The sequence below is a fragment of the Rana temporaria genome, chromosome 3, assembly GCF_905171775.1.
Source record: "Rana temporaria chromosome 3, aRanTem1.1, whole genome shotgun sequence".
Lineage (NCBI taxonomy): Eukaryota > Metazoa > Chordata > Amphibia > Anura > Ranidae > Rana > Rana temporaria.
The window spans coordinates 196,278,610-196,301,024 of NC_053491.1; the positions used below are offsets into that span (position 1 = coordinate 196,278,610).

Here is a 22,415-nt window from a genome sequence, read left to right on the forward strand (position 1 = left end):
ATCAGTCTTTATTATGTTTATCAGTCCCTTGTATTTATAAGTCTCTTTAGCATGTTTATTAGTCTCCTATGGGGTTATACGTCTCTTTATTATGTTTATCAGTCTCCTATGGGGATATCAGTCCCTTGTATTTATAAGTCTCTTTTATTGTGTTTATTCGCCTCCCTAAGGTGCTCTCCGTCCCCTGTATGTAGTGCAGGAAGAGTGTCAGTCAGGATTGCAGCAGGCGGGTGATGGTGTAGGCCGTGTCCTGTGAATGACCCCATTCACTCCTCCCTCCTCAACTCCTCTTCATACAGAGCCAGATCCCATCACTCCCTCAGAGGACTCCTCATACACCGACAAGACATGTAAGTCGGGGCTGGGGGGGTCAGTTTTAGGTAGGTAGATGGGGTGTACACGTCCTTCTTTCCTCGCTGTGACAATAAGAAATGTCAGGTATAAGAAAGGCAGGCTGTGTGTATTAGAGGGAGAGGAGTGTAATAGTATACAGCCCTCCTCATACACTGGGAAATATGAGCATTGCTGGAAATTGTTGGGCATTTTATTACAAGTGCTGGCAGTCTGTATTTCGGTTGCAGCAGACTCAGTATCATTGCACATTGCTATGTGAAGGAGAGAGGGCAGTGATACTGATCATACACATACAGCACATCTCCCATCACTGGGTATACTGAGCTGATGTTTCAGAAGATGGGTAATGGAGATAAAGAACGACTCCAAGGAGCCGGTAAGTGATATCTGTAAGGGCTAGCTTACGCTCATGGTTGGGGGGGATGGTAAAAACATGTGGTTGAGCCTCAGTTTTACACCCCCTAACTGTTCCCTCTTAAAAAGAGCTTCAGTCAAAAAAAGTAAAAAAAAAAAAGTAAAATTCAGCAGCTACAAATACTGTAGCTGCTGACTTTTAATATATGGACACTTACCTGTCCAAAGAACCAGCAAAGATTCTTCACGCCAAGCGCCAGCATCTTGACTAAGGTAAACCAGCAGCTTCACAGCCTGTTTCCCACTGCGTATGCGCAAGCCGTGCTGTGCTTTGTGACTGGTCCGGCAGTCTTCCAGACCTGTGATGTTTCCCAGAAGGCTGCGGGGAAGGGGGGGCAACTTCCACTTGGATCGCTTTGGCTCACTTTTCAGAGGAGCGGGAGTCCTTGGCACATGTGTAATCAAGCTCTAAGTCATCCTTCGCTGGAAAGATGTCCTCCTTGACTAGAATGGCTTTATCATTTGCTGGAAACACTTCATCCGTAGCCGGGAATGCTCCCTCCTTAGCTAGATACGCTTCCTTCTTAGCTCAGAATGTTTCCTCCTTGGCTGGGAACGCTTCCTTCTTGGCTGGGAATGCTTCCTTCTTGGCTGGGAATGCTCCCTTCTTGGCTGGGAATGCATCCTTCTTGGCTGGGAATGCTTCCTTCTTGGCTGGGAATGCTCCCTTCTTGGCTGGGAATGCATCCTTCTTGGCTGGGAATGCTTCCTTCTTGGCTGGGAACGCTTCCTTCTTGGCTGGGAATGCTTCCTTCTTGGCTGGGAATGCTCCCTTCTTGGCTGGGAATGCATCCTTCTTGGCTGGGAATGCTTCCTTCTTGGCTGGGAATGCATCCTTCTTGGCTGGGAATGCTTCCTTCTTGGCTGGGAATGCTTCCTTCTTGGCTGGGAATGCTTCCTTCTTGGCTGGGAATGCATCCTTCTTGGCTGGGAATGCATCCTTCTTGGCTGGGAATGCATCCTTCTTGTCTGGGAATGCATCCTTCTTGGCTGGGAATGCATCCTTCTTGGCTGGGAATGCTTCCTTCTTGGCTGGAAATGCTTCCTTCTTGGCTGCGAATGTTTGCTTCCTCCTTGGCTAAAAATGCTTCCTTCGTTGGAAATGCTATCCTTGCCTGCAGGCGTCTGGTCCTGTTGCTCTTATTTGAATGAAGCTGGTCGGCCCATGAACTTATGTGGGGACTGCTACTTGTACCATAGTACTGGGATCAGAAGTCCGCATGCATGTACCTGAGGTCATAACCTAGATAGTGGGAAGGTAAAAGCTGGCAGCAGCTTAAACATGCACCAAATATAAAATTAACCCTTTCTGTAGAATATGCACACTGCCCAACTTTTTGAGATGGGAATGAGGGGCACCTATCCGCAAAAGATTTTAGGACACACCCCTCGCCACACCCCCTTAAAAGGAGAATTGTACAAAAAACAAGATTGGTTAAACCCACAAGTGCTTTTTTTTACTACTATTCCTTTTTATTGTCTTTTATTGTCTTTTGGAAGACTTTTTGATAGATAAAAAGTGGATTTTATATACTATTATATAGATCAGACCAAAATGAGGAGGAATGAGGGACATTGCTTCAAATCAGGGACAGTCCCTCGAAATCAGGGACAGTTGGGAGCTATGGATTATGTGCCCATGTATGGGCACATTTATTTCCTGTACAGTAAATGGGTAGCTTTCTGGATCACTGATAAGTTTTCAATGTCATTGTTTACTCTTTTCACTGGCTATTTTTTATTATAGGCATCTTAAATGGGGCTTTTCTGCTGCTCTTCTTGCAGTCGTCGTTGGAATATACCTGTTGCCATCTCCAATAGATCCAGAATCATTCATGTAAGTCTTAAGCTGTCTGTGATGCTTTATTTTATCTTATTTGCCTGTATGCAGAGCTCTGCCGTTTACATGGTCAATTGAGGAGGTCGCCTCTGGTGGCACATTGGTTGTTAAGGTGGCACCAGCATCCAGTGGTGAAGAGGGGGTCAGGTGGCATCTGCCCCCAACAAGGCCCTGGTTGTATGTCATTTATCCACTCTCTACCCTACTCATGCTTCTAACTCACATTTAATGATTGGGCCCATTCATACTATGTGCAACAACTGGCATTTTTCTGCACCTGACCAACGATAGTCACCGCAAGAGCACATAGAAAACAATTGTTTTCATTGTGCCTTATTTAGCGTTCAGCGCTTGGCAGGGTGGCACGCTGCAGTACAGATGCTTGAGTGGAGTTTAAGTTTGTAAATTCTGAATAAAGTTAAAAAAAATAAAAAAAGGTAAACCGTTCAATGCTCTGAAACTGAGCTTTTTAGCATGCAGCTACTTTGAACAGGGCCTTAACGCTTTGGATTTTCATCGGAAAAAGCGTAGGACTTTTGTCCAAAGGGTGTTGGCTATGAACTTGTCTTGCATGCCAACAGCAAAGAATTGTCGGCCAACAAACACGAAACTAAGTGGTTTTTCAGCTCTTTAGCGTCACCCTTTTGGGCAACTTCTGCTAATGTGTTATGGTGAGCTTTGCTTCCGAGCATGCGTGTTTGTACTTTGGAGTTTTGTCCGGTGGACTTCTGTACACATGCTCTGAAAATCTGACAACACACAATTGTTGGCGGACAATTTTAAAGCATGCTATCCCACATTTGTACGCGGAAAATCTGACAATTGTCCGATGGAGCATAAAAACGGTCGCATTTTCCGACAACAGCCTGTCATCACTCAATTGTGTGTACGAGGCTTTATTGTATAACAAAATACAAACAAGTGTCCTTTCTCTTTTATTCATTGTAGGACACAGCTCTTCCTCATACCAGGTGGGTTTGATGTCGCCACCTTCAGGAGCAGGACTATAGGTGCAATTAAATGTAAAAGTACGTCTAAGGGGCTGCAACACGATTCAGTTCTTTCGAAGTCTCGACGAGAAGGATGAAAATTGTTTTTTGTCTTCCTCCACCCAGCGACAGTGGCTACCTGCTGGCCACGCCCATCATTTTTAAGCATGGGTGTTTTATCTTGTGTGGCTCCCACCAAGTACAGTTAGTTATCCTAGGGGCAAGGTGATTCTTTCCCTCCCCCCAGCAGGAGTGGCTTGTGCAGGGGCATGGCTGACCAGAAGATTTGGGAGATCTTGAGAGATCTTGAAACATGATAGCAAAGCAGCAGCCTTTATTTTCAGCAACCTTTCCCACCAGGGGGCTGTCTATCTCCGTGGCAGCAACTAAACACTGTTCCTGCAGCCTCCTTTATCAGCATGATTTCCTTGCAGCTAATGCTATAGCTACTTTGCTGTATTGCAAGATGCCTGCAGTCCTGGCTATGCATTGGTTTTATGGGAGCCACAATCTCCTAAGACTGCTTCCTTCAGGGGCATCGCAGAAGTATCCATGAGGGATGTTTATCAAAAGAGGGTCTTCTCTCCTCCCTTCTATTTCTAGGACATTTGCGGCTAACATTTTGTCTTCTGAAGATGTCCCTCCTTTGGGACTCCACCGACAGGAAACAGAGGGTACAATTAATTGTATGTACATGGCCCTTGGATCCACCTGATCCTTGCTTCCGCCCTAGTGTCAGACTTTGACCATATGGCTTTGTGGATCAACTGGTTGACGGTCTTCAATATTTGTGTACCGCAACTTTGCACTCTAGACCAGGGGTCTCCAAACATTCTAAACAAAGGGCCGTTTTATTGTCCTTCAGACTCTTGGAGGGCCAGACTTTGGCCAGCGGGAGTAGAAATTTTCCTGGCATCATTGTTGGTGAACATCTGGTATTAGGGGGAGGAATAGTGCCCCATTGCTGGTATCATAGGGAGAAATAGTGCTCTGTTAATTGTGTAAGTGGGAGAAATGTTGCTCCATTGTCAGTGTCAGATGGCAGAATAGTGCCATGTATCAGTGGGAGGAATAGTGCCCCAAAGGCCTGACAAAGGCAAGCAAAGGGCCGCATCTGGCCCTCGGCCCGCAGTTTGGAGACCACTGCTCTAGACAAATGATCTTCTATCTGTCTGTTTTTCTGCTGTGGTTTTATGGCATCTTTTCTGGCTTCCATGCAGTCTGTAGGCCATACTCCCTAATAAGGAAGAGCTCCAGCGTGTTCGCATTGTACACGTGCAGAGCCCGCCAGGAAGTCTGCACGGCACTGTGCTAATCACAGCCAGGGAGACATTTCCCGATGCTCGGCTGCAGAGATCGGAAATTGTCTCCCTGGCTGTGATTAGCACAGCGCCGTGCAGACTTCCTGGCGGGCTCTGCATGTGTACTACGCGAACACGCTGGAGCTTATCCTTACTGCCTAACATGTACTTACAGAGACACAGTTGTGGGATGGGACACCTATTTGGGTGCATCCTTGGACAAATTTAATCAAGAATATAAGTGGCACTCCTACTCCAAGCTCAGAAGAATGAGGACACATGCCACAAGTGTGGCACTCCTTCTCCGAGCACAAACATGCTTGGCAGCCCATTCTGTTGCATTAAATTTTTTTTTTTTTTGCAATTTTATTGGTGTTGTGGTACAATGCACAGTATGTATAAGGCAGTTGTAAGAGCTGTTGTAATTAAGAACCATTCACAAATCTGCCCTATTTTCAGTGAAGAAAATCAGGTTGTGTGTGCTTTTTGGGTAAAATGCTATGTAATTTACAAAAACTGGACACACAATCTGGAGCAGCTGTGCATAGTTACCAGTCAATTTCCATCTTCAGCTTGACAATATTTGAAACTAAAAGTTAGAAGCCGATTGCCATATACAACTTAGTCAGTCTTAGTAAATTCCTCTTTGTCGTTTTTAATTTTCCATACAGTTGAAGGCATTGGTTGAAGATTTTACCAGGGCCAAAAACTCAGCATCTTGTGGTAGAAAGATTCTAACTCGGGCTGACTGGTTCCAGAACTCCTCTGGCACTCAGCATTTCAAGCAGCAGATAGATCTTGGAGGTTGATGTGCTTTGCAGCTGTGCTCACCTGCCTCTGCATCAATAATAACATTTTGATGGAGTTAGCATTTAGGGCTGGTCAATGTCATTATTTTATGTGTTCATATTTCTAGATTTCATAAACCGCCACCTTTGGTTGGACCATTGGCTATTAACCGAAGGATCCATCAAGGAAAGAGGCTCTTCTACGGACAACTGAAGGGTCCAGAATCATTTACTAGTGATCATGAAGGTAGAAGTACATAAACCAGAATTATTTGTATTGTGATTTGATAAATGACTCAACACATGTTCTTGCACTCTGGGATGCAGACCGGCAAAAAAGCTGATAGTAGAAAAGACTGCATTTATATTTCTTGAGCTTGTAGGCACAGAACCTGGGGCAGAAATTTGAACTGGATATGGAAGATGCCATTGCTGATTGCTCCTTCTGAAATTTCTGGTTTCCTGGCTGTTGTATTGTTTACATGGCCAAGTCATTGGCATGGAACACGTATGAGCATCAGGAGTTCACTTTGACTTTTTAACCAGCATATTTTTCCAGTTTAGGAACAGTCAATGATGCCGCGTACACACGATCGGTTAAACTGATGAGAATGGTCTGATGGACCGTTTTCATCGGTCCAAACCGATCGTGTGTGGGCACCATCGGTTATAGAACCATTGGTTAAAAAAAAGCCAACTTGTTTTAAATTTAACCGATGGGGAAAAAAACTATCGTTAGTAGGCACAACCATCGGTTAAAAATCCACGCATGCTCAGAATCAAGTCGACGCATGGTTGGAAGCATTGAACTTCGTTTTTCTCAGCACGTCGTTGTGTTTTACGTCACCACGTTCTGACACGATCGTTTTTTTAACCGATGGTGTGTAGGCGCGACGGACCATCAGTCAGCTTCATCGGTTAACCAATGAAAACGGTCCATCGGTCCGTTCTCATCGGATGGACCGATCGTGGGTACGCGGCATCAGACAAACGGTACTCATAGGTCAACAATGGCAGCCTTCATATTTCTCCGAGTACAGGTTTCCTTTAACTCTTTTTAATGCGCAGTATATACGGAGTAGATGGTCTGGGACTTGCCAGAGGAAAGATCACTATATCACGACGAAAGGTCGGTGTTATCCTAGATGTGCTGTCCTCAAGAGGATGTTTCTTTTTAATAATACAACTTCATTAAAGTTGCAAACAGTTAAAATGGTTATAAAGCCTAAATATTTTTTACCTTAATGCATTCCTTTTTTCTCTTTGGATAGCAATATTAATAGAATGTCTTCACTTACTAAGATAGGAGGAATGGGATATACCTATTTTTGGGCTTTTAGTTTTCAACTAATAAATAACAGCCAAGTAATTGTATACCGTGTTTCCCCGAAAATAAGACGTACTCCGAAAATAAGCCGTAGCGGGATTTCGACGCAAGATCGAAATATAAGACATCCCCCCGAAAATAAGACGTAGCGATGGCGTGTCGAATCCCCGAAAATAAGACGTATCGATGGCGTGTCGTATGCGTAGCGGCGCGGGCGGGAAAAAAAGACGTGATAGGCGTACTGTACTGGTGCGGAGCTCAGGAGCTGTAACGAAGTCGTGCAGCCCTTCTTATCTGCTCCACGATATCTCTAAGTGACCGGAGAGGTGTCGGCAGCCCCATAAATACGGTAAGGTCGGCTCCATACTGTTGTACCATACTTGCCGGTAAAAAAAATAAGACATCCCCCGAAAATAAGCCATAGTGTGATTTCTGGAGGAAAAATAAATATAAGACGGTGTCTTTTTTTCGGGGAAACACGGTAGTAGAAGGGAATATAGTTGTCATGATAAAAATAAATACAAGATGCCAATTTTAGGATCGGTAACCATGTTCTTGGAAAAACATCATTAATAGTAGCAATAATTTTTCTCCAAATCAGAATAATTTAGGGCAGTTCTAAAGCATACAGTATGTATCAAAGTGCCAGTTCTGCCTCATACCTGGCACACAGTGGAGTATCTCTTTGACCCCAGTGATGTCTTTTGTGTGTAGCTCCTATGCAGGATAAAGAGTTTAAATATTTGACCATGATCCCGCGTCCCATTTAACAAAACCTAAAAACTCAACACAGTGTTTGTAGTTTGGTGATAGTCACCGGAATATGCAATTCTTTAGGTAACCTTTACACTGGCACTGTGGATGGAAAGTTGTGGCGGATTCGTGGAGAACACTTACAGCTCATAACCCAGATGGGGAAGAATGTGTCCGGGTGTGGTGAGTAGTTATCCAAGCAACTTTTTTGTATACTTCTCTGTCTTAAAAAATACTCTGTCGCTAATCAAAAAAAGCTAGTGGAGGCACTTGGATGTGAAAAGAAACAAAGAAAATGCGCTCCTATACTATCAATTAAACATCATAAATCACCATAGTGAATAAACAAAAGAATCTTCATTTGAATTATAAAAAATACATAGAAATTGTGAAGTCCATGTATAAATCCCACACGTGAATAAACGCCCTCAGTGAGTATAGGAAAGGTTCCTCTCCACCCGCATGCAGACACACAATGCACACATCAGACTTAATTGACCCCTATTACAGGGAGTCAAATTAGGCATATGGGGAATCGAAAATGTTGTACATGAGGTTACAGGAATGAATCCACACCGCTGCTGTCATCCATTCAATGTATATGTAAATAGCGTATTCAAAGCTCCAGAAGAAAAAAGCGCTCTCAGGTGCAGTAATTCAAATCATTTATTTAAAAATAAGATTGTATTGCACTGACCTCAAAAAAGACAAGGATCAGCATATATTGTATAGGAATCGCCAGTTAGTGCTCCACCTGCGTTGCAGCTGACCAGAAATAACATCTCAAACATGACCCAACAGGTCGTGTTTGAGATATGTTATTTCCTATACCTTCCTTTTTGAGTATGCTGCATCCTCAACCACACAAATTGAGCCACAAGAAAAGTTGCACAGCAAAAAATTATGTGGCAAAAGAATACGTCAACCAGTAGGATTGGGAAACACTTTATGATGTCTGCAAGGAATTAAAGTAAAAAAGCAAGTTACTGTGTAGTATACATGCCTCATAAAGTATTAGAAAAAAAAAACTCCTTTACCTCCCTGACTCAGATCCTCCATTTCATTTGTGTATTACATGCTCTTCTTCCAGACGCTGCAGTATACATTGGTAGAGTTTGGGCAGCAGAGTAATCCAGAAAACAGTGGGCAAGTCTAGTTGTGGCCAGGTGCTGAATGACAAGCGGCAGGCTTGTGAATCATCAGTGACAATAATAACCATGCTCCCTACAACGTCTTCTCATTCCATTGTTGAAAAGGCAGGCACAGCCTACATGAGGGTGACAGCTCTACTCTGAATTCGGGATCAGTGCAGCATCGTTGCCACTCCATCGCAGGACGTTCACTGTTAAAAAGCCTTATTTGAGTCTACAATATGCAAACTCTTCCACCTGGCTCACAGAATAGTAATGTGTTTCACTCCATCCAGAGCTTCCTCATAGGATGAGGATCACAGGCTGAAATCTTCCCTTGTATCAGAACTTCACAGCTAACACCTGTGGCCAACATGATCAATCAACTAGTGGATGATTATTAAAATCAAGCATTATATCGATGCACAGTGACATGTATCGGACACAGACTAATCGCTAACAAAGACACAACAGATATTTTGTAAAATGCTAGACTTCACCGACAACTTCATTTTATCAAGTGTACCAACTTGAATACATATCTCAGTATGATAACATTAATTATTTGAGTAGGTGAGATGTGGGGTACTCGTTCTCCCTTCTGGGACATGATGCTGCCTGTGTGGCTGCAGCCAGGCAGGACCCTGTGACCTTCTACCTTCCTCCCTAACTCTTCTGGATGATGTTGCTCCCTGTGTGGATCTGGGCCATCTGTTGGTTTAAGAATATCTTCTTCTTTCATATCACTCATAATTAGAATACCAATACTTTAGCACTAAGTGTAAATGTTTTTTTTACTTGCAGGCATTCCTGAGTATGAGCCAGTGTGTGGACGTCCACATGGCGTACGATTAGGCAGTGATGGATATCTAATTGTAGCCGATTCCTATTTTGGATTGTTCAGGGTACATCCGCAGACTGGAGAAAAAGAACATCTTATCTCTAACAAAGAAGGTAAGAGAAACTGAAAAACAGACTGGAGTGCACGTATCTTTGCATAATATACCAGTCAGGAGTTTGCATATTCTGATACTTGTACAAGCTGTTTATTTATTGTAAAAATAGCTTTAGCTAAAATGAATCTTATAACCTAAAGCAATCAACTTTAATGCACAAGTAACACTTTGACTGTCTGTAGCATGCACTTATTAGGAAAAAATAAAAATGATTTTGAGGATGTGGGCAGCTTTGTCAGATTTATTATGTACAAAAAACGGAATTCTTTAAAGTAATACACAAATCTTTGCAGGGGTGGATGGAATACCATTCAAATTCTTGAATGGACTTGAGTTGTCCCAAAATGGCACCATATTTTTTACAGACTCGAGCAGCAAATGGGGTAGACAACATCACAGATATGAGGTAAGCTGAACTTTTAGTGCTGACACCTGAAAGTATCTGTGTTGCCAATTTACTTTGAATTGGCAAGTAAGAAAAGGCTAAATCTTACTATTCTTAAAGCGGTTCTAAACAGCAGCACTTTTTTTTCCAGGTTACCTGCAAGGCAAAGGCATAATGAGCTAGTATGCATTGCATACTATAAATGAATGAGTAACTTGTATAGCACTACAAACGCGAATTAAAACGCCTCAAGGCTCGTTATGAAATACTTACCTTAGAACTAGGCTGTTTCGGCAGTGCCCGCACACAGCTGACATCTTTCTCAGTGTTTCTTCTGGGTTCGTGGGCTCCGGCGCTGTGATTGACTGGAGCTGCGATGACATCATGCGTGCATGCGACATGGGCCCTGAAGAAACGGCACGTGTGGCCGTTCCTTCAGAGCGCATGGGCTGATGATGCAATCGGCGCAGTATACAGTAAGTATCTCCTAAAAGCCTTTATTATATAGGCCTACCTATAGGTACAAACACACCAGAGAAGTTTACTTCCTCTTTAACATCACACACACACAATGCTCCCTGTGTCAGAAAGTGACTGCTGCAGGGGAGAGGAGGGAGCACCGACAACAATTGGGCCACTAGGGCCTAGTGAATCCAGGAATGTGTTTTGTAAGATAGTATACCATGGGTGTATAGTGAATATTCCAAAATAGTGTTCTAAAGTAATTCTAGTTTGGCACCTTAACAGCAAAAAAAGTATCTGTCATTTTAAACCAGCATTTGGGTAACCACATGGGTTCATTATGGAGGATATAAAGAATTTGAGGCATCCAGATCATCTTTATAAGTTTTGCCTTTTTTCAGGTCCACTCTAAGCTCAGAGTGGCCAGTCATGGCTGTGTGCTCTGCCCCTCCAGTGCTCATTGGAGCACCAAACTGTGGATAGGATGTGAGTGGGTGGGTCAGGCTCTGAGAGGCTGAGCCAGCTGCTGATCAGGCATCTGGGTGGATCCCGACATTACTGTCAGGCTCCCTGCAGAGCCTGGACCAGCTCTGTGATGTCAGATGACTTTAGCCAACTGTCAGCCGAATCTGTGTCACAGGGGTGCAGAACTAAGTGCACTCTTGTGACCCACAGGAGAAGTATAGTTAAAAGAGCTTTAACCATACTTCCCCTTTAATTAGGAGGAGTACATAGTAGGTGAGGTTGAAAAAAAGACACCAAAAAAAGTCCATCCTATGTGTGTGATTATATGTCAGTATTACATGGTTTGTCCCTGTATGTTGTGGTCGTTCAGGTGCTTATCTAATAGTTTTTTTAAACTATCGATGCTCCCTGCTGAAACCACCACCTGTGGAAGGGAATTCCACATCCTTGCTGCTCTTACAGTAAAGAACCCTCTACGCAGTTTAAGGTTAAACCTATTTTCTTCTAATTTTAATGAGTGGCCACGTGTCCGCTGAAAAGTTTCATCATCTACTAGGACCCCCCGGGTCCTTTTCCATACTTGATTCCCCCAGAGGTTCTCCCCCTAGTGAGTAGATTGCAATCATATTTTTGCCACCCAAATGCATTATTTAAAGTTTTTCCACATTAAACCTCATTTGCCATGTAGTTGCCCACCCCATTAATTTGTTCAGATCTTCTTGCAAGGTTTCCACACCCTGCGGCAAAGTTATTTCCCTGCTTAGCATCATCCGCAAATACAGAGATTGAGCGGTTTATCCAATTCTCGAAAGTCGTTTATGAATAGATTTAAGGGTTGTTCCCAGCACAGAACCCTGGGGGACCCCACTTTCCATCCCTGACCATTCTGAGTACTCCCTATTTATCACCACCCTCTGAACTCGCCCTTGTAGCCAGGTTTCAATCCATGTACTCCACCCTATGGTTAATGCCAACGGACCTAATGTTGTACAGGAAACGTTTATGGGGAACTATGTAAAATGCTTTTGCAAAAGCCAAATTCACCACGTCTACGGATTTTCTTTATCTAGATGGCAGCTCACCTCCTCATAGAAGGTCAATAGATTGATTTGGCAAGAACGATTCTTCATGAATCCATGCTGATAACTGCTAATGATACCATTGTCCTTACTAAAATCTTGTATATAGCCATTATACCCTCCAAGAGCTTGCATACTATTGATGGCTAGCTGGTCTGTAATTCCCAGGGATGTATTTTGGCCCTTTTTTAAAATATTGGTGCTACATTTGGCTTTTCTCCAATCGGCTTGTACCATTCCAGTCAGTAGACTGTCAGTAAAAATTTGGAACAATGGTCTGGCAATTACTTGACTGAGTTCCCTAAGGACCCTCGGGTGCAAGCCACCTGGCCCCGGTGACTTATTACTGTTGAGTTTTCCAAGTCTATTTCTAATTCTGTCCTCTGTTAGCCATGAGGGTTCTTCCTGTGATGTGTCATGAGAAGAAACACTGCAGTTTTGGTTACTGAAGCCCCCCTAATTCCCTTGTGAAGACCGAGGAGAAGAAGAAATTCAATACCTTCGCCATCTCCCCATACTTTGTAACCAGATTCCCTTTATCGTTATTTATGGGGCTAATATGGTTTGTCCTCCCTTTTTTACGGTTTATATACTTAAAGAATTTCTTGGGATTTTTTTTATTGCTCTCCTCTGCTGTGTCTTTTCGTGTTCTATCTTAGCCGCTCTAATTGCACCCTTACATTTCTTGTTGCATTCTTTGTAAAGTCTGAATGCTGATGATGATCCCTCAGCCGTGTGTGTGTGTGTGTGTTTTTTTTAAGGCCTTCTCCTTTGCTTTTATATGCATTTTTACATTGGAGTTAAGCTATCGAGGACTTTTGTTCGCTCTTTTACATTTATTTGCCAATGAGATGCACTTGTTAATGCCCTTATTTAATATACGTGAACAAATATCTGCGCTAACTGATGAAAAGACTATAAAGCAGCCAGCACAGATTGTAGATAAGCTAACAATATAATCCAAATGTGCAGCGCTTAAAACAAATGGAAAATTAGTCCCAATAAACAATGTGTATATAAAGTCCTCAAAATATAAGTTCATCAATCAAAATGAAGATGTAGAACCTCCACCAAAGTTCCAGTATGCTCTTAAAGCAAACCCATCTCTCCTCCGTGTTCTTTGTTCCTAAGATTTTATCCCAATTTTTATCTTATAGCAAGGTTCGTAGTTTAAGGAAGTTGTCTCTTTTGAAATTCAGTGTCTTTGTATTCCTCTTATGTTTCCTATTTTGTGTGATTAATACTGAAGCTAATTGACCTTTGCTCGCTGTTTCCTAAATTGTCCCTTATTTCCACATCCTTAATCAGGTCTGTATTGTTGTTAGAGAAAAATGTATCCCAAGGTATTGATAGGTTGAGGAGATCTGTAGGGAGTGTTGGTACTGTCTAGTTCTCAATTGAACACAAGTGTGGTATTCGCCACACTCATTGTCTATTGACACTTCCTCCAGCTTTCCATCTGGCAGCCTGCACCCCGATACAGAATAGACCTCGTGGTAGTGTCTGGCATTGCCATTTGCTTTGCAGGCTCATATGCATAAAAATAATACATTTTACTTTTTTCTTTGCTGTAAATATATTTGCCCTTATTTATTTATATATTTTTTTCAAAAGGTGGTCTTAGTTTTCAAGCTGAATCTCTGAATGCTCTAATTAGAAATTAATGCTAAACACAATAAAGAATACAACCTTTCCTGCTAGCTATTGTATTCTGAAAGCCAACATTGGTGGTTGTCAAATTACCTGAACAGTGACTGAATCTAAATGGATTTTCCATCCTTCAACAAAAATCAATTGAAAAACAGGGCCAACCATAATTAGTTTGGGAATGAAGTTGATTTGTAGTACAATACACTGCCCTCTGGTTTGTAAAAGATTTCTTTCTTTTAAAGCCGTTTATTCGACTGAACTCCCCTCTCTGCCCTGCAGATGGCTGGACATAACAGGCATTGGATGCATAGCCCTGGCAACTCAAGAATGTGTATTAGTTTTTGTTCCCTACCCACGCATACACAGTCCACCCTCTCTTGAAGCTCAGTGTTCAGTAATGGTGTAAGAGAGCAGACTGTGCTTGCGTGGGTAGGTAACAAAGCCATGGGCTTGCTAGTGAGCTGCCAGGGCTGTGCATCCAACGCTTGGTATATCCTGCCATCTCCAGAGTGGAGGGGGAAGGACAATGAAGTAAGCAGCTTAAAAAAATATGTAATTGTTATACAAAATGGAGGATTGCAAATAACTGGACTGAGAAAGCTGTAATATATAGGGATTTTTTAGCAATGGACAATAAAGGTGAACTAATCATTTTAGTCTTTATCTCCTACCCCAGTCCACTGTAAGTGAGCGGTATCCGGTATAAGCAGCGAGGCAAAACGGTGGCTCATAGTGGCTCATAGTAACACAGCAGTAACAGATGGGCAGTTGGATGGTTAGATTACTGTAACAATCCTCTTTATCTCCAACACAGATACAATCAAGTGTGTATCCTACAGCAGTGGTTCTCAACCTCAGTCCTCAAGTACTCCCAACAGTCATGTTTTGGGAATTTCTCTTAGATAAAATCGCTGTCGGGGAGCTGCGGTGGCTCAACGCGATTGGCACTGCGCCGACAAGCCATTCACCTCTGCAGCTAGGGGTTCGGATCCCGGTCTCGGCTACATGTGAATTGAGTTTGGTGGTCTCAGCCCGGCTCCCGGTGGGTGTGCTATGCGAGGTAAGCCTGCACTTAGTACGACCACCCCCCTCCCACAAAAACCACCACACTTACACGCACTCGAAATTGGGTTAACATGCACGCACTTTGACCACGCGGTCTCTAAAAAGAGAGGCGAAGGACTAACGGGGCTGGTTGAGCGGGCTAGATCCTCTCCCTCCCTTATAGGGAGTCCCTCTGCCCCGTTGGGCTTCAAAGCGGAGCAGGTAGGACGGGCTGTGTGGGAGAACCCCCTCACACACCCACCATTGCCACCTGGGGCATGGAGGAAGGTGGCAGATTGCCTCTGGGGGAGCCCTGCCTACTCCCAACTCCTGCAGTCCGGCTCCTCTCTCGAGTACATGCACAAAATACACTTAAAAAAGATAAAATCGCTGTCCAAAATACTAAACCATCGACTCTAATTTGAAGCACTTGTTCAAGATAAAGGAAAACCTGCAAACGTGGGCTGTTTGGAAGTTCCTTGAGGACCGAGGTTGCGAACCACAGTCCTACAAGACTGCATGTTTGTGCCTTGCAGGAAACCCAAGGCTAGACTCACCATGTCGGTTTTGCACAGGCACAGCAGCCTATTGAATTGAGTGGGCTGCTGTACCAACGTAAACACAGGGAAAGCATTCCTGCAATTTTTCCAGCACTATGCAGTTCCCAGTACGGGAAACCGGGCTGCAGTTTCTAGTGCATGGGTGGGTGCCATTAGGAATAAATGGCACCCCCCATTTCTCTGCTAACAGCAGCCTGTTTGCTGTGGGTGCATTAAAGTGTGTGATTACACAAAGTCCTTCACCTGCATATTGAGTGATAATTTTGTCTCAAGGTAACAGGTCATTGTTTTTTACAACTGAACATGACAAAAGGCTTTTCAATCAAAGCATATTTGCTGGTGGTGCATGTAAACAGATGAAAATTAATTATTGTATTAGTATACCTTCGGTGGCTTTCCATTAGCTAAATTTAAAAGAGGCCACTCCTAGAACGCCACAATTGACGTAGCACTTTTTTCATCGTAGTTGTTTATTTTTCTTTCTGCTCTCAATGTTCAATCTTTTGTATTAGGTATTAGAAACAAATCACTGTGGAAGACTCATACGTTATGATATAGTGAAGAAAGAGGCAAAGACTTTGCTGGAAGACCTGTATATGGCTAATGGGCTGGCCTTATCACCAGAGGAAGACTATTTATTAATAGCGGAGACCAGCATTGCCAGGATCTCACGGTATGTTGTGACCTGTTACTTGGCTTGGCTTGGCTTATATTGTATGACATTATGTATTGACTTTAGGAAATTAGCATCAGGGTCCATCTAGTGATTGCTACAATTAAAAGATTCTTAATGTATTTTCAATTCATAACAGCATTGAATATATATAAAATACTGCCTAATGTTAAATGCCATAAGAGGCCGTTTTTTTTTTTGGCTAACACAAAGTGCAGCATTGCTTACATAATGTTTCAGTAAATCCTTTGCAGAAAAAAAAAGTTGTTTCTTGGTAAAGTGCATTCTCTTCTTTACACAGCTTGTAATGATGCATTCTTTCATTGTTCTGTCCACACAGCTATTGGTTATCTGGCAGCAAGGCGGGTATAAAAGAGGTTTTTGTGGACAATCTGCCAGGCTACCCAGATAACATCCGGATCTCTAGTATGGGTACATACAGAGTTGGCTTGTCAACAACACGATTTCCTGGATTCTTCCCGCCATTTCTGGATGCAATTGCGCCCTACCCTGCCCTAAAGAGATTCATTGTCAAGGTATGGATAGAGTTGTAGCTTTTTTAACTTGTGATCTCGCAATCCAAATTCAGAAATAAAAATTGGCATGTTGTGTGCATTTTTAGGCAGCCAATTTTTAGCTGCTCAGACAAATGAAAAATGGCATGGATTGTAGGGTTAAGAATCTTCTATCGATGGAGATGTAGCACGCACCTATGCCTACAGAGGATAATGTAGCATATACTACTTAAAATAAATGCAGAATTTTTACATCAATGAATCATCAGAAACTGTACAATGCCTGTCTGTCCTGAGTCCAGAAATGTTCTCCTTTGCATATATAATTATAGACTCTCACAAAAGTGAGTACATCCCTAACCTTTTTGTAAATATTTTATTATATATGTTCATGTGACAACACTGAAGAAAATACACCTTGCTACAATGTAAAGTAGTGAGTGTACAGCTTGTATAACAGTGTAAATTGTAAATCAACACACAGCCATTAATATCTAAACCACTAGCAAAAAAAGTGAGTACACCCCTAAGTGAAAATGCCCAATTGGCCATTTTCCTGCCCCAGTGTCATGTGACTTTGTTAGTGTTACAAGGTCTCAGGTGTGAATGGGGAGAAGGTTTTTTAAATTTGGTCTCATCGCTCTCACTCTCTCATACTGGAATTTCAACATGGCACCTCATGGCAAAGAACTCTGAGGATCTGAAAATAAATAATAATAATTGTTGCTCTACATTAAGATGACAAAGGCCAGTATTTCTCAACTCCAGTCCATTATTTTGCACAGGTGATTTGATCAGTTTCACTGCCTTAGTAATTACCACAGCCGTTTCATCTGAGGGAAATCCTGAAAACATGACCTGTTGGGGCGCCTTGAGGACTGGAGTTGAGAAACACTGATCTAGGGCCAGATTCAGAAAAGAGATACGACGGCGTATCTCTGAGTGCGGGAGGTCGTATCTATGCGCCCGATTCAGAGAATCAGTTACGCATAGATATCCCTAAGATCCGACAGGTGTAAGTGTCTTACACCGTCGTATCTTAGGCTGCAATTTCAGGCTGGCCGCTAGGTGGCGCTTCCGTATGTTTACGCAAGGAATATGCTAATTAGGTAGATACGGCGATTCAGAAACGTACATCCCGCCGGTGAATTTTTTTTACATCGTTTACGTTCGGCTTTTTTGGCGTATAGTTACCCCTGCTATATGAGGCTTAGCTAATGTTAAGTATGGCTGTCGTTCCCGCGCCGAGTTTTGAAATTTTTACGTCGTTTGCGTAAGTCGTTCGTGAATACGGCTTTACGTCATTTATGTTCACATCTAATCCAATACGTCCTTGTGGAGTAATTTGGAGCAATGCACACTGGGATATTTTACGTCAAAAAGGCGGGGTCAACTACAGTTTAAATAAAACACGCCCCCTACATCCCCATTTGAATTAGGGGGCCTTATGCCGAAACACATACGTTACGCCGCCGTAATTAAGGGCGCAAGTTCTTTCTGAATACAGAACTTGCGCCCAAAGTTACAGCGGCGTAACGCATCTGAGATACGTTACGCCGGGCGGATAGATACACCATTGTATCTGAATCCAGCCCCTAGGGCAGTGATGGCGAACCTTGGCACCCCAGATGTTTTGGAACTACATTTCCCATGATGCTCAACTACACTGCAGAGTGCATGAGCATTATGGGAAATGTAGTTCCAAAACATCTGGGGTGCCAAGGTTCGCCATCACTGTCCTAGGCTATAAGAAGATTGCCAAGACCCTGAAACTGAGCTACAGCGGTTTAACACGACAGGTTCCACTCAGAACAGGCCTCGCCATGGTCGACCAAAGAAGTTGAGTGCATGTGCTCAGCATCATATCCAGAGGTTGTCTTTGGGAAATAGATGTATGAGTGCTGCCAGCATTGCTGCAGAGGTGGGGGGGTCAGCCTTTCAGTGCTCAGACTATACGCCGCACACTGCATAAAATTGGTCTGCATGGCTGTTGCTCCAGAAGGAAGCCTCTTCTAAAGCCTGCAATTTGCGGAAGACAAGCAGACTAAGGACATGGATTACTGGAACCATGTCCTGTGTGGTCTGAGACCAAGATGAACTTGGCAGCAACCAGGTGAGGAGTACAAAGATAAGTGTGTCTTGCCTACAGTCAAGCATGGTGGCGGAAGTGTCATGGTCTGGGGCTGCATGAGTGCTGCCGGCACTGGGGAGCTACACTTCATTGAGGGAACCATGAATGCCAACATATACTGTGACATACTGAAGCAGAGCATGATACCCTCCCTTCGGAGACTGGGCTGCAGGGTAGTATTCCAACATAATGATCCCAAACACACACCTCCAAGATGACCACTGCCTTGCTAAAGAAGCTGAGGGCAAAGGTGATGGACTGGCCAAGCATGTCTCCAGACCTAAACCCTATTGATCATCCAGAAACAGAAGGTGGAGGAGCGCAAGGTCTCTAACATCCACCAGCTCTGTGATGCCATCATGGAGGAGGGGAAGAGGACTCCAGTGGCAAGCTGTGAAGCTCTGGTGAACTCCATGCCCAAGAGGGTTAAGGCAGTGCTGGAAAATAATGGTGGCAAAATATTGACACTTTGGACATTTACACTCAGGGGTGTACTCACTTTTATTGCAAGCGGTTTAAACATTATTGGCTGTGTGTTGAGTTATTTTGAGGGGACAGCAAATTTACACTGTTATACAAGCTGTACACTCACTACATTACAGCAAAGTGTCATTTCTTCAGTGTTGTCACATGAAAAGATATAATAAAATATTTACAAAAATGTGAGGGTGTGTACTTACTTTTTGTGAGATACTGTATCTAAAAAAAAAGTTTAGTTTTCCCAAAAAAAAAAAAAAGAGCGGAAAGAGACAAGGGCACTAGGATAATGTGGAAGACAAGTCTGTAGGATGGATGACCTAAAATGGGAGAAAAAAAAAAAAAAAGGGAATTGAATTGGGACTTTGCAATACCCAGAAGAACACTTACAAAAAAACAGGCCAAGCGCTCCTATTCAAAATGTTCGGAATATTTGTGGCAACAGTGTAATACAAGAATTATTTTGTTTTCTAATGGGTGACAATCAATCATTTTTAAATGAGAAATCATTTTCACCTTTTAGAAAAAAACAAGAAAAAAAACACAACTTGCTGCCAAGATATTGCCTTTATCTACATAGTTAACTTTGATTTAGTGAACTGCACACAGGATGGACTGTGGAGTAGTGAAAACCTCTTATCAGATTCTCCATTTAATACCGCTGTTCATGTAAATTTGTAGGTGACACCACTGGCAGCGTACAGCTTTCTGCTGAAAAAACACGGCTTGTTCCTGGAAGTGAACCAGAATGGGGAAATAGTGGACAGTTTTCATGATCCGGATGGAAGTGTGACATGGGCAATCAGCGATGTGTATGAGCACCAAGGACAGCTGTACCTGGGTAACACCGACTTACCCTTCCTTGTAGTTTTGACAAGGGAGAGAAAATAATGTTGTGAATCATCTGAGTACACACATGGCAGGTTTTTCATTTCATCATTTAGGCCTCATGCACACAGGGTGTTTAAAAATAAAAAAGGGTGCATTTGATTGCTTCTAAAGGCCTATGTGTCCTTGTACATATAGGAGGTTAGAGGCTGAAAACAAACCCCGTCACCTACACATTTAGAAGAGGAGCGTTTTGGCAGAAAAATTAGACGCAACAAAACTCTAAGCTTGAGTGTTAATTTATTGCAATGGCCAGAAAAAAAAAATTATTATTATTCTGGCCTGACCGAATGCTTATATAAAAAAAAAAATCTCCTGTAGGCCAAAAAAAAAAAAATCTCCTGTAAGCCAATTGCATAATGTGCTTGAATGCATCGCATACTTGCACATTATGAAATACTTACATTACAACTAAGCCCTCCAGTGGCACGCCGTTACTGCTGCCAGGGCTTCCATCTTCCCCCAGTCTTACCTCTGGGTTTGCAGATACCAGCTGTGTGAATGGGTGCGACGATCAGTGCTATAAAAATGCAAGGTTACTGTGAAAATGGCAGTGAAGGGGTTAACCACTAGGTGGCACTGAAGGGGGTTAAGTGTGTCCTAGGGAGTGATTCTAACTGTTGGGGGGGCATGGCTACAAGTTACACGTCACTGATCGCTGTTCCAGATGAGAGGGAACAGACATGTGACATGTCACTAGGCAGAACGGGGATTTGCTTGTTTACACCGACATCTCCCCATTCTTCAACTCAGTGACCCGATCGCAGGACACCGGCGAACATGGAGTCCGTGGGACCCCGCGGGCACGAAGCTCGTGCGCGCCTGCATGGTGGGAATTTTAAAGCAACGTGTGTGTGTGTGTGTATATATATATATATATATATATATATATATATATATATATATATGTGTATGTATGTGTGTGTGTATATATATATATATAATATGTTACTCTGCCGACGTATAATGTGCAGGAGCCGATCATTAACCGGTTAATGCGCCTAAAGGAGTTTGTAAAACATAGCTTTAGGTGCATTTTTTTTTTTTTTTTTTTATGCTGCCTTTTCCTCCCCTGGAGAGGAAGCATCTAGTGTGCATGGGGCCTTAACGTTTGGAGGTTCATTAGCAGAATATTAAAATTATTCCTTTTTTCTTTGGAAGGAAAAAACAAAGGAACATAAAATAAATGACTGCCGCACACCTCCCCTTTTAAAATATTCTATTCTGCTTTGCGTTATACCTGTGTATTGCATCCCCTAAAAGATGCAATCTGTAAACCTAAAGACTGAAAAATAAGAACGATTAACCCCAAAGTGTATGACTACTATAATCCATATTATAGAATATAAATTGTCGTTCTGCAGTTTAGGGATTAACTGTGAGAAAGAGGTTCCCCCCCGCAATTTGCATGCTGTAATTTTAAAGACAGATCTGTTGTTTTTAAGTATGTAATGCAAAAGTGTTTTTGTTTTTTGGGTTTTCTATTTTTGTCAAATAGTATCTTTTTATATATATATTTAATTTTGTTAAAGTGAAGGTTCACCCTAAAACAATTATATACCATTCCAACCAGCATACTGCCGAGATGTACAGTAAGCGTTTTTTTTTTTTTGCTGTACATACCGTTTTATCGTACTTTTTCTTTTCTGACTCTGGGAACAGGGAATAGAGGTTCCTATGAAGAGGCGTAGATGATTGACGTGCGGCTAAGGCGCATCACGCGTTCCGAAAATAGCCGGACTGGGACTCGGCTCTATACGGTGCCTGCGCACAGACTAGGAGCTGACTGCGCAGGTGCCGTATATAGCCGAGTCCCAGTTCGGCTATTTTCGGAACGCGTGACGCGCCTTAGCCGCACGTCAATCATCTACGCCTCTTCATAGGAACCTCTCTTCCCTGTTGGAGTCAGAAAAGAAAAAGAACGGGAAAAAACAGCATACTGTACATGTCGGCAGTATGCTGGATGGAATGGTATATAATTGTTTTAGGGTGAACCTCCGCTTTAATGAGTGCAGTAATCAGTCTTTGGGTTCATTGAATAATTGCCTTTCATTCCCTACCATCGTGCTTGTTTTGTGGATCTGCAATACCTATGCAGGCTGGTAGGAGGATATGAAAGGACATACTGTGCCTGCATAATACAGGTACAGTCATAGTGCACCGGAGCGTGAAAATGATTAAAGGCTTATGCTACTCAAACCTAGTATTATGTTAGGAACACACCAGCCATTTAC

The 22,415-nt window shown here is 42.8% G+C and overlaps 1 protein-coding gene across 1 annotated transcript; it reads left to right on the forward strand.

Annotated features, from left to right (window-relative positions):
- The first annotated feature begins 237 nt into the window (after positions 1–237).
- LOC120932007 (adipocyte plasma membrane-associated protein-like) lies at positions 238–20,501 on the forward strand. Its single transcript, XM_040344075.1, has 9 exons — positions 238–350; positions 2,516–2,605; positions 5,815–5,933; positions 7,851–7,949; positions 9,701–9,850; positions 10,146–10,258; positions 16,010–16,170; positions 16,511–16,706; positions 19,975–20,501. Coding segments are annotated over exons 1-9 (1,140 nt in total). The 5' UTR covers positions 238–348; the 3' UTR covers positions 20,185–20,501.
- Positions 20,502–22,415: the final 1,914 nt, after the last annotated feature.